Raw genomic sequence first — 13,698 nt, forward strand, 5'->3', positions numbered from 1 at the left:
AAATGAACAATTTGAAGTGCGCAAGCTTGTTTTAAGAGAATATAACTAAAGTTGAATAGGTTTTTTTTTTCTTATTTTATAGACAAATCATTTTATATTATATTACATGTGTGCTTAAAATTATTTGTCACACTGGACCACAAAACCAGTTATAAGGGTCCTTTTTTTTATAGCGATTTATACATTATCCTAAAGTTGTCCAAATTAACTAGTTTAAATAATTTTAGCTTTTGCTACAAATATACCCGTGTTACTTAAGAGTGGTCCAGGGTCACATTTAAAATAAATACATGACAATGTGGCAAGAAAAAATAAATTTTGCTTCTCTGCTAAAAATTATTCCATTTTTTTTTTTTAATTTACATTTGGTTCAAAACATCATTAAACAGAAAGTATATTATTTTAATGTTTTGAATAAAGTGTGCACTGTACTTTAGTGTTGGAATGGGACATTGAGCTGTACGCCAGCTGTAGGGCAGAAAGGCAGACAGTGGAGAAGGATAATAAAAACATAAAGAACAGACATTAAGCGGATGGTACAGGAGGAGAATGTAAAGACATAAGAAGGCAGATGGAAAGAGACAGAGAGACAACACAATATGTATCCTGGCCCATCGCCACAATCTCCTGTGACTTGTGCGCTGAAGCCTGCTGGTTACTGTTCCATTTCCACTGCTATTAAATACAGAATTAATGCTCAGTGGAGTAAGACACAACCCTCCCGCCTTACATCTGTGACACACCACAGCCCATTGGGCCCTGTGGTGGCTGAAGGCGGGGCTTAGCCCACTGACAGCTAACTCAGCCAATAATGGACTCAATAAACAGAGTCATTAATCCTGAATGAAAACCCAGAGCCGTCATTCATTTCTCGTCTCTCCCTTTTACCAATTTAATTAGGACTCTTAATTTGAAAGTCTCAGCGGAGCTCATAGCCATAATGCATTTTAATGAACACAACAGATGTTCTGCTGTTACTTTATAACTCTGAGTAATTATTCTTATGGCAGTTGTGTGTTCTCAGACACCGTTATGTTACGAACACTTCACCGGTATGTCACACCTGCACGAACAGCAGTCATCCCGGCGTTAAGCGAACAAACAGAAGCACATCTTACGTCTTTATTATTATTTTGATTTGTGAGGTAGGCATGAATACTGACATTTTTGAGGCGTTGAACCATGGGTTCAGATATGAAGATGACCTGGTGCACAAAATGTATGTCTGTAATTGCAAACAAGTCAATTTTGCAGTTTGCTTTTATGCCTTTTTCATGTCAAAGCTAGCATGGACCAACAATGTTGTCTCTGCATGTTTGTCTAAGCTTGGCTTTCTCCTTCGGCCTTTGAAAGTTTTCTCTGTACGACTGAAGTCCTTAGAGATTTTTTTGCTGACTCACAAACTCTGTGGAGTGACTCTGAAATGTTATATATCTTCAAGCTTTGCTCATTCTTTAATAAGTCTCTTTTAGAAAGTTTTTTGAGGGATGTGTCTGCCTATAGCTTACTGTAGAAATGTACTGTAGGCCCAATTTAAAAAAAGTGCTTTTTGAGAAGCCAAAAACTGCGTCCCTGCAATAATGTGCCTATAAAACAAGTGTACATTTGAAGAGGTGTGTTTAATTTTTGCACAAAACCCTAAATGTGACAATTTTATCTCATAACATGTCCCTTCTTGTACTCTCAGGAGCTTCAGAGAAGCCTCTTTTAAAAGTAAGGCCTCAACAAAACGTTGCTTTGAAGAATGGTTTGCCTGAGAAAAAGGCATTGGGAGAAAGGGTCCTCAAAGAAGCGTCTTCCGAGAATACTCCTAGGGAGTGTTTTGATGGCATATATAGTAGCTCTTAGAAAAGTCTGTTTAAAAGATACTTTTATGGCAACAAAAAGGTTCTCAGATGCCCCTCTTTCCATGGGCAGAAGATACTTTCTGTGCCAACCTGGCTTTTTAGGACTTGAATGTAGCAGGTGGCAGATTGCAACCAGGCTTTAATCAGTATGGTCCTGATTTCCTCAAAGAGGACATCTGATGCCCATTTTCCTCAAGTTGGTATGATTATTTAGGGTCATCATGACATGTCTGTCTTGTAAATCAACAGCCTTTTTACCTTGTCAAAAACAGTTCTGTTCACAGCGAGCCGTTTCGGTGCATGTCTCTTTAAATTATAATGAGCTACTCTTCACTCCACCCATCTCTTTCGTTTTTTGTGTATTCAGTGACCCGTTATTATCAAAAACAAAAACTAATCTATTGCGTCCTCAGTGACTCTGATGTAGAGAGAAAATGAATACTCTTTTGTTCACTTTTAGTGGTTGTGGGCAGGGCCTGAGCATTATGACGTCATAATGCTTGGAAATTTAGAATGGCTTGATAATTCAGACTTTAGTTTTTTTTGTGATTAAAAAAAGGAGTGAACTGATTTATTATTGTAGGGTTGTTGTGTCCACACACAGTTCAAGACAGTTAGGGTAGGTCAAAAAACTCCCATCTTATTTTCTCGTCCAACTTCAAAATCGTCCTACATTGCTGTTTTACCTTTTTTTGTAAAGGCCGTTTGCATGTTCACTTTGTAAACTGGGTCGGTACTTCTGCAGCGATGTAGGGTGATTTTGAAGTTGGAGGAGAAAATGAGATGTTTTTTTTTCTACATGCCCTAAGTGTCTTGATCCCGGAATACACAGAGTACACACAGAGCTAAACAAGACAAGCATTTAAGGTTAAAAAGTATATAAATTGTCACTTTATTTAAAATAACCGATCGTTTCGCTAGATAAGACCTTTCTTCCTTGGCTGGGATCGTTTAGAGCCCTTTGAAGCTGCATTTAAACTGCATTTTGGAAGTTCAAACTCGTGGGAACCATAGAAGTCCACTATATAGAGAGAAATCCTTATAATGTTTTTCTCGAAAAACTATTTCTTTACGACTGAAGAAAGAAAAACATGAACAATCTTTGTTCTGGAAGCGAGCTTCTCCTTTAAGACACATTTATATGTAAACACCATTAAAAAGTGAATTTTGCATCCGATGTCCCCTTTAAGAACTAGATAAACCACATTAGCTAAATGCAACTTGCATTTACTTGTCCCACTCACCTTGGTGGTTTTGACTTTGTTACCAGTGCTGCAGGACCAACCAGTCAGGTCTGGAAGAACTTTACACTCCTCGCCATCCAAACATGGGTGCATTTGGCACCACCACTTCTGCAGCACGATGGAAGCTGAAAAAGAAATGAAATGTTGAACTCAACATTAGTGTCTTCAAAGTATCTCCTACTATACATGTATGCATTACTGAACATTGCTTTTTTTTTTTTTTTTTTTTCATCTGAATTGATCATTTTAAATAAAGTCAATCCACTAAATGAACAAATATTCTGTTGTGAAATTTTCAAAAAAAATTATATTCTAATAACATCAAATAAAGGCCCATTTACACAGCTGTCATCTGCTATTTTAAATGTCTGAGCTTATTGTTCATCAGCTGGAAAAAAAATTATTTCAGTTGTTATCATTATAACTGTGCTTTCTCACAAATTGATATTAAAACATTCTAGTCATAGTTATCGTGAACGGGCTGTAATAATGGAAAATATCATGTGAAGGGTTGACCTATGATGGCAAGTAAAACTAAGATGGCTAATACAGATCTCATTACTTTCCAACTGAGAAATCAAGGAAAATACATGAAAGATCAAGAAATGAGAAGAATTTTCTCACAAACTGACACCTGCTGAGACGCGGTTGGATAACCAGTTGTTAACACTATACTAGAAGATAATAGTGTGAAAAAAACTTCCTTTTAGCTACCACCTTGATGTGTCATAACACAGGAAGTCATGCTCAATTATTCACTCTGAATAGTGGTACATCGGAAACAGCTTCTCCAACATAACTAGAAGAAAAACCCATGATGTCTTCTCCGATATAGAATCACATCTGCTTTTAAATGTTAAATATGGGGTGTATAACTGCTGAACCAATACCAGCAGCACAAATAAAATGTGTTTTTAAATGATTAAAATATTAACTCAAAAGGATAGCTCACCCAAAAATTAAAATACTCCATGATTTACTCAGTCTCAAGCCATCCTAGGTGAATATGACTTTCTTCTTTGAGACGAATACAATCATACAATTTGAAATTACATTCAAAAATGTCCTGGCTTTTTTAAGCTTTATAATGGTAGTGAATGGGTGTTTGGAAACCCAAAACCCAAAAAGCAATATGTGAGAAAAATATCCATATTTAAAACTTTATAAACCGTAATCTCTAGCTTCCGTTCCAGTGGATGATGTAGGATGTGCTTTGGTTTATAGAGTTCATAAAGATTTAAATATGGATATTTTTCTTACATAAAAGCATCAATTCACTTCAGGCCTTTATTAACCCCCCGGAGCCATGTAGAGAACTTTTTATGATGGAAGGACGCACTTTATTGGACTTCAAAATCTCAACACCCATTCACTGCCATTATAAAGCTTGGAGAAGCCAGAAGATTTTTAAATATAACTCCAATTGCATTCGTCTGAAAAAAAGAAAGTCCTATACACCCAGGATGGCTTGAGGGTGAGTAAATCATGAGGTCATTTTCATTTTTGGGTGAACTGCCCCTTTAAATATATAGAAATATGTTCGGCTGACAAAAATACACAATTACCTTACACTTAAGCATTAGTATCTTTATCAAACCCAAATAAAAGTTTTTACCAAGACAATACATTTGAAAACACGCTTTCTACTCTGCTCTAAGTCCTCTGAGCAGTCCAAGCTCTCTCGTGTCACTTCCAAACAAGCCCAGTTCACTCCAAATCCAGTTCTGAGAAGCCAATCAATAGTCTGTTCAAATGAGGCTCATTGAGATGAGTGTGTCCATGAAAGAGCTGCTCACAAGCCCATTGTCGCCAATAATAGGAGGAGAGAGGATATACACGGCGAAAATGAGCTTTACATGGAATTATGCAAAGGAACACACACAAATCCTCTCAAGCATCGTGAGTGAACGCCTTACACTGAGTCAGGACACGAAAGCAGGGGTTCATTCAGCGTGCGTGTTTGTTGATTTGGAGAGTGGGACGGTTATAGCCAAAGGATGCTGTTGTAAATCAACAAAATTAGCAGTTGCAACGGCAGTGACATATAGTAACTACTGTGTGTGTCTTTCTGTCTGTGTGAAGCCCAGTTTTAATGTCTGATTGCAGTGGTTCAGAAAATCAGTGGGTGCATAATTAGCATTAATGTGGGCATTATTAGGTATAATGGCAACCTTACGAAAGGATGTTTGCATTACCATCGAGAGCTCTCCATAATTTGTCAGCATGAGTGTGTTGTGAGACTAAACAAACATACGCACAACAATAAGAGTGTATTCTTTGAGTTAGCAACCGATAGCAACTGCTGTGAAGATGTGTGATGCTGTGTGGGGCTTCCTATGGAGAGCTCACAGTCATGATTTAAATTCACATTAAACACACCTCTTTTTCAACCTTGTTACTATCAGACAAAATTATTAAATAAATATTTTCCCTTACCTTACAGGAAATGTTTAGCACGTTTAGCAGCCACAATATATCAACATTTGATTTCAAATTATTTGAATATATTTTAACATGTAATTTATTCCTGTGATTTCAAAGCTGAATTTTTTGCATCATTACTCCAGTCACATGATCTTTCAGAAATCATTCTAACATTCAGATTAGCTGCACCAAAAAAAAAAACATTTTTATTAGTATTATTGTTGAAAACAGCTGAGTAGGTTTTTTTCAGGTTTCTTTGATTACCAGAAAGTTCAGAAGAACAGCATTTATCTGAAATAGAAATCTTTTGTAACATTATAAATGTCTTTACTGTCACTTTTAATCAATTTAAAGCATCCTTGCTAAATAAAAGTATTAATTTCAGTGATTTCCCCCCCCCCCCAAAAAATATATATACTGACTCAAAGCTTTTGAATAGCATAGTGTATAATGTTACAAAAACTTTTTATTTCAAATGCTGATCTTTGGATCTTTCTATTCATTAAAGAATCCTGAAAAAATGTACTCAACTGTTTTAAATATTGATAATAATATTTCTTGAACAGCAAATCAGCACATTAGAATGATTTCTGAAGGATCATGTGACACTGAAGACTGGAGTAATGATGCTAAAAATGTAGCTTTGACCACAGGAATAAATTAAATTTTAAAATATATTCACATAGAAAGCAGTTAATTTAAATAGTAAAAATAATTCACAATAATACTGATTTTGCTGTATTTTGGATCAAATAAATGCAGTCTAAAAAACATTAAAAATCTTAAAAAACTTTTGACTGGTAGTGTATATGTACAGTCGTGGCCAAAAATTTTGAGAATGACACAAATATTAGTTTTCACAAAGTTTGCTGCTAAACTGCTTTTAGATCTTTGTTTCAGTTGTTTCTGTGATGAACTGAAATATAATTACAAGCACTTCATACGTTTCAAAGGCTTTTATCGACAATTACATGACATTTATGCAAAGAGTCAGTATTTGCAGTGTTGGCCCTTCTTTTTCAGGACCTCTGCAATTCGACTGGGCATGCTCTCAATCAACTTCTGGGCCAAATCCTGACTGATAGCAACCCATTCTTTCATAATCACTTCTTGGAGTTTCAGAATTAGTGGGTTTTTGTTTGTCCACCCGCCTCTTGAGGATTGACCACAAGTTCTCAATGGGATTAAGATTTGGGGAGTTGCCAGGCCATGGCCCCAAAATGTCAACGTTTTGGTCCCCGAGCCACTTAGTTATCACTTTTGCCTTATGGCACGGTGCTCCATCGTGCTGGAAAATGCATTTTTCTTCACCAAACTGTTGTTGGATTGTTGGAAGAAGTTGCTGTTGGAGGGTGTTGTGGTACCATTCTTTATTCATGGCTGTGTTTTTGGGCAAAATTGTGAGTAAGCCCACTCCCTTGGATGAGAAGCAACCCCACACATGAATGGTCTCAGGATGCTTTACTGTTGGCATGACACAGGACTGATGGTAGCGCTCACCTTTTCTTCTCCGGACAAGCCTTTTTCCAGATGCCCCAAACAATCGGAAAGAGGCTTCATCCGAGAATATGACTTTGCCCCAGTCCTCAGCAGTCCATTCGCCATACTTTTTGCAGAAGATCAATCTATCCCTGATGTTTTTTTTGGAGAGAAGTGGCTTCTTTGCTGCCCTTCTTGACACCAGGCCATCTTCCAAAAGTCTTGGCCTCACTGTGCGTTCAGATGCGCTCACACCTGCCTTCTGCCATTCCTGAGCAAGCTCTGCACTGGTGGCACTCCGATCTCGCAGCTGAATCCTCTTTAGGAGACGATCTTGGCGCTTGCTGGACTTTCTTGGACGCCCTGAAGCCTTCTTAATAAGAACTGAACCTCTTTCCTTAAAGTTCTTGATGATCCTATAAATTGGTGATTTAGGTGTAATCTTAGTAGCCACAATATCCTTGCCTGTGAAGCCATTTTTATGCAACGCAATGATGGCTGCACGCGTTTCTTTGCAGACCACCATGGTTAACAATGGAAGAGCAATGATTTCAAGCATCACCTTCCTTTTAACATGTCAAGTCTGCCATTCTAACCCAATCAGCCTGACATAATGATCTCCAGCCTTGTGCTCGTCTACATTCTCACCTGAGTTAACAAGACGATTACTGAAATGATCTCAGCAGGTCCTTTAATGACAGCAATGAAATGCAGTGGAAAGTTTTTTTCGGGATTAAGTTAATTTTCATGGCAAAGAAGGACTATGCAATTCATCTGATCACTCTTCATAACATTCTGGAGTATATGCTAATTGCTATTATAAAAACTTAAGCAGCAACTTTTCCAATTTCCAACATTTATGTAATTCTCAAAACTTTTGGCCACGACTGTACATTAGTATTTAAAAAGTATTACTTTTATGCAGCAAGGATCCATTAAATAGATTATATTTCAAACAAACACTGTTCTTCTGAACATTCTATTTATCATAGAATTATAAAGTATTATGGTTTCCTCAAACAAGTTAAGAAGCACAACAGTTTTCAACACTGATAACAATACAAAATGCTGCTTGAGCAGCAAACCTGCATATTAGAATGATTTCTGAAGGATAATGTGACACTGAAATGCCTGCTGAAAATTCAGCTTTACTATCAATAAATTACACTTTAGAATATCAAAGGTTGACAAGTAAGGTTAAGAACCTCAAACTGAGCATTTGATAAAAAAGAACATTTCCTTTTGATTTTATAGCACATGACAGAGCAGGTGTTTTAGACGTAGGATTTGAAATTTCCCCCAAAGAAAAAGGCCAGCTGAGCTGCCAAAGCTTTTCTGGAGTTAAATGGCTTTAGGTTTGCAGTTGGGGACACCTTTGTCTAAACCTCTATTCGGCTTTTCCTCACCAAATCTCTCTTTCCACCGTTTAGGCATTTAACTGGATACAGTTTGGCCAAAGCCCACATACTTGGAAGGATTTTTCTTGCTTTTAGTGCTGAAGTGGCAGAAACAACTGCAAGACATGGATGGTCCTTCTATTTCCAGTCTATCTGAGGATATGAAGGCACTAATTTAAGCTTTGATTTCCTGTATGGCGCCTTGTAGGATTTAGACAGATGTGAGAGACTCCAGGATACAGAAATATATTTGCAGCCCCTATTTTGGAGGGCTGTGTTTGAAATGTGTCTGACATCATGTGGCAATGGAGGAAACTGCAGGAAAATACACCAGCGAGGAACATTGGGAAAAGAGAGAGAAAGGGGGACAGATTGGAAAAAACTTGCGAGAGGGAAAGGCAGAGAGCAAGATGGGATGGGAACAGCATGTCAGACATCTTGAGAAAGTGTCTCACTGTCTGTCTCTTCTTGTTTGTGTTTGCAATTGTTGGCACTGGGGTTTGTGGCATGTTGTAGTGGGCCTGGTGGTGAAACCCAGCATGTGGTAATCATAAGTATTCTAAATCATGCAGACTTTCTCACGCAAACGCACAAACATTTTCACTATTGTCAATATGACGCATATGTCACAATGAGAGACAACAGGAAAAACAATCAGCATTTCAACTTAAGATTTGCATATTTAAACGGATAGTTCACCCAAAATTTTAAATTCTATTATTAATTACTCACCTACATGTCATTCCAAACCTGTAAGACTTTCGTTCATCTTCAGAACACAAATTATGATGAAAACATGTGCATATGTCATGGTACTCTCCATAATGGCTCCTAAATGTAGGCTATAAACCAACTTCACCGCAGTCACATGACTTCACAGTCACCATAACTATGCTCCAACAACTCTCTCAGTATTTTTTTGAGAGAGAAAGTCTGTGTCTGAATATTTTAAAAGAGTGTGATATATCACAACAAGGCTGTAAACGTAGAACAGTGAGTAGATGAGGTTTTTTTTTTGTTTTTGTTTTTTTTATTAATTGAGTAATTAATGTTCAAATTTAAAAGTAATTAATGTCCCCCCCTTGTCATCCAAGATGTTCATTTCTTTCTTTCTTCAGTCGTAAGGAAATTATGTTTTTTGAGGAAAACATTTCAGGATTTCTCTCCATATAATGGACTTCTATGGTGCCCCCAAGTTTGAACTTCCAAAACGCAGTTTAAAGGGCTCTAAACAATCACAGCCAAGGACAGAACGGTCATATCTACCAAAACGATCGGATATATTCTTAAAAAAACAAACAATTTATATACTTTTTAACTTCTAATGCTCTTGTCTTGTCTAGCTCTTTGTGTACTCTGTGTAGAGATTAAGAAGTATATAAATTGTAAATGTTTTTAGAAAATAACCGATCGTTTCGCTAGATAAGACCCTTCTTTCTTGGCTGGGATCATTTAGAGCCCTTTGAAGCTGCATTTAAGCTGCATTTTGGAAGTTCAAACTCGGGGGCACCATAGAAGTCCATTATATGGAGAGAAATCCTGAAATGTTTTCCTCAAAAAACATAAATTCTTTAAGACTGAAGAAAGAAAGACATGAACATCTTGGATGACGAGGGGGTGAGTACATTATCTGTAAATTTTTGTTCTGAAAGTGAACTACTCCTTTAAGGAGTTTCATATGTTTATATTAGTCAACTACAAGCCATATTGTCACATTAATTTGTTTATTGTAGCATCACAGCAACACTAACTCAACCAATGGGGTGCATTTGGGGCGGGGCTATCTGTTCACTCAGTGCCAGAGGGCGGCGTGTTTGAGAAACCTGTTTGAAAACCATCATCATACAGCGTATTTTTGTAAGCTAACATGAAGTTTTATGATAAGCAGTTTATGATTCATTATAATCTTCCATATGAACACAACTTTTATGAATTTTGAAGCCTAAATATAATCGTCAGAAGCTATGGCTATCAACAACTACAACACAGTCACATGACTTTAACGCCATCATCGCTAAGCTTCCAACAACTCTTTCAGTATTTAAAAACATTTTCCCTGAAAGTTCGAGTTTGAAAACGTGCGCATGAGTTTTGGTAGTTTCCATAATGGCACCTAGCGTAACACGGAGGGGACGAAATTTTAAAGTCGCTAATTCTGTTTTCTTTGTGCACGAAAAGTTGTCTCGTAGCTTTGTAAAATTATGGTTGGACCATGGACCAATTCAACAATATACTTCTTACGTTTCTGTGCCTTGGTGTTAATTATTGAGTAATTAATGACAACATTTTGGGGTGAACTATCCCCAATCTATGAGTTTCATATGTTTATATTAGTCAACTACAAGCCATGATTTTACATCGTTTTTTTTATTTCAGCATCCCGACACAGCAACACTGACTCAACCAATAGTGTGCATTTGCTTTCATCAACTCTTTCAGTATTTAAAAACATTTGTCCTGAAAGTTTGAGTTTAAATAGTTAAAAAGAGTGTTATACAACACAATGAGGTTGAAAAAGTGGTACTTGTGAGTACATTAGTTTACCTAGATGACGTTTAATGCTTCTGACAACCTTTGTGGTCCCATTTAGCCACAGTTGGCTACCGCATTTTTCAAGACAATTAAAAACTTAAAGGGTTAGTGCGCACAAAAAGTATTCGTGTAGCTTCGTAAAATTACAATTGAACCACTGATTTCACATTGACCATTTTAACGATGTCCTTACTACATTTCTGTGCCTTGATGTGAATTAATGAGTAATTAATGACAAAATTTTGGGGTAATCTATCCCCAATCTATAAAGAATTTCATATGTTTTTATTAGTCAACTACAAGCCATATTTTCACATTGATTTGTTTATTTCAGCATCACAGCATTTTTAACTCAACCTATCAGTTTGTTCAACCAATGGCAGAAAACGGTGTGTTTAAGAAACCTGTTTGAAAACCATCATCATAAAGGCCATTTTTGTAAGATAACGTGAAAGTTAAGGTTCCCTTGACAAAAACCTAATAGGATTTTTTCAAGTTTTTTAGATTACAGCCAAAAATAAAGCTCTGTGACAAACAACAGTTTATGATTCATGATCATTTTCAATATAAATGCGACTTTTATCAATTCTGAAGCCTAAATACAATTGTCAGAAGCTACAGTCAAGCCCAAAATTATTCATACCCCTGGCAAATTCTTACTTAAAGTTCAGCAAGTTTATTTTTGACTGGAAATTATGCTTCTCCCAAAAGATAATAAGACGATGTACAAGAGGCATCATTGTGGAAAAAAATATTTCTCAGCTTTTATTTACATTTGAACTTGCTGGTTGAATAAAAGTAACTTTAAGTCAGAATTTGCCAGGGGTATGAATATTTTCGGGCTTGACTGTATGTAGGCTATAAACAAACTACATCGCAGTCACATGGCTTTAGGTAAGCTTTCATCAACTCTTTCAGTATTTAAAAACATTTTTCCCGCATATACTATGCCAGAGCGCGAACCCGTGTAACAAGCCGGATGATGAGCTCATGCTCAGGACAGATGGACGTGGCGGTGTATCGAAGGTACAAAATTATATGAATACTGTTCAGTTTCTGGCAAAAAACGATCGTTTCGTATCTTGGAACATCAATGTATCGTCACGAGCTGCAGGGTTTAATTTGGATTTGTCTGTGCATGTTTTCTTTTACTTTTAAAGATTTGGTGCCCATCCACTGCTATTATATGACTGACAGACTGCACCACTTTGAGTTAAAAATCTTTGTTTGTGTTCTGCTGAAGAAACAAATTCACCTACATCTTGGATACCCTGGGAGTAAGCAAATAAACTTAAAATTTTCATTTTTGGGTAAACTATCACTTTAATGACAGATTTTTTTTTTTTTTTTTTTTTTTTTTTTTTTTTTGGTGAACTATCCCTTTAAGGAGTTTCAAATGTTTATATTAGTCAACATTTGGGGCGGCACTATCTGTTTGTCCAACCAATGGCAGAGGGGGGCGTGTTCGAGAAACCTGTTTGAAAACCATCATCACAGAGCGTATTTTTGTAAGTTAACATAAAAGTTAACATCGCCCTTGTTCCCTTCGACGAAAACCCAATAGGATTTTTCCACTTTTTTTTAGATTAAATAAAGAGAAATGAAACTATGTGACAAACAATAGTTCATGATTTAGGATCATTTTTCATATGAACGCTAATTTTATGAATTTTGAAGCCTAAATACAGTCATCTGAAGCTACACATACGCTATAAACAAACTGCGCCGCAGTCATATGACTTTTTACGCCACCATCGCTAAGCTTCCAACAACTTTTCAGTATTTAAAAAGCACTTTCCCTAAAAGTTTGAGTTTGTATAGTTCAAAAGAGTGTGATTTATCACAACAAGCCTGAAAAAGTGGACTAATGAGTAGATAAGTTTACCTAGATGACGTTTAATGTCCCTGAGCTTAAAGGGATAGTTCACCCAAAAATGAAAATTCTGTCATTAATTACTCACCTTCATTTCGTTTCAAACCTGTAAGACCTTTGGTTATCTTTGGAACACAAATTAAGATATTTTTTATGTAATCCAACAGTAAGGACTTTGTTAAAATACTCCATGTGACATCAGTGGTTCAACCGTAATTTTATGAAACTACGAGAATACTTTTTGTGCGCAAAGAAAGCTAAAAGAACAACTTTATTCAACCATTTCTTCTCTTCGGTGTCAGGGTTCGACGCACGCTCACGAGAGTACATTTAGTTCCTCAACGAAAGTGTTTCTCAACATAACACACCTCACGTTGTGGTTTATGCGCCAGAGACTCAAAACTCCCCAGTATCAATCCAAATCCATTTATACCCGTCTATTAGATTACCCAGCACTCCGTCTCAGCAGCACAAAGCTTGAAATGACCTAATTTACAACACTATCAGCTTAGCTACAGATTCTGCCTTTGACGCACATTAATGCAGTGTATTAATTCAGTATCACTCTCCGCAGGCTAACAGCACATTTGTCTCCTTAAGGATATGCCCGAAGAGCAGCGCAGGAAACACACCTGACCCCAACGACCTATTTATTAAACAGCACGCATTCCGGCTCACGAATCCGACACACGACTCAAGGTGCGTCAAGAAAGTCACCGTGGGCTTTCTCCACATCTGCCACTGCATAAATGTAACTTCAGCTTTACATTGGCACAAGATATGGAGTAAGGTACAGGCTGGTTGTAAATCTGATTCAGCGCTGGTGAGACTAATCACTGTTTAAACAAGTGTTTATACAAGGGCCCAGCAACAACAGATGGAATCAATGCGGAAAATTAAGC

At 36.9% G+C, this 13,698-nt stretch overlaps 1 protein-coding gene across 1 annotated transcript in view; it reads right to left on the reverse strand.

Moving 5' to 3' along the window:
- Positions 1 to 13,698, reverse strand: part of tafa4b (TAFA chemokine like family member 4b) — a 52,970-nt gene that overhangs the window by 1,385 nt on the left and 37,887 nt on the right. Inside the window, exon 4 of the mRNA XM_073826093.1 lies at positions 3,092 to 3,216. Within this exon, the coding sequence (XP_073682194.1) occupies positions 3,092 to 3,216 (125 nt within the window). The remainder of the gene's footprint in view (positions 1 to 3,091; positions 3,217 to 13,698) is intronic.

Source organism: Garra rufa, chromosome 20 (assembly GCF_049309525.1).
Source record: "Garra rufa chromosome 20, GarRuf1.0, whole genome shotgun sequence".
NCBI lineage: Eukaryota > Metazoa > Chordata > Actinopteri > Cypriniformes > Cyprinidae > Garra > Garra rufa.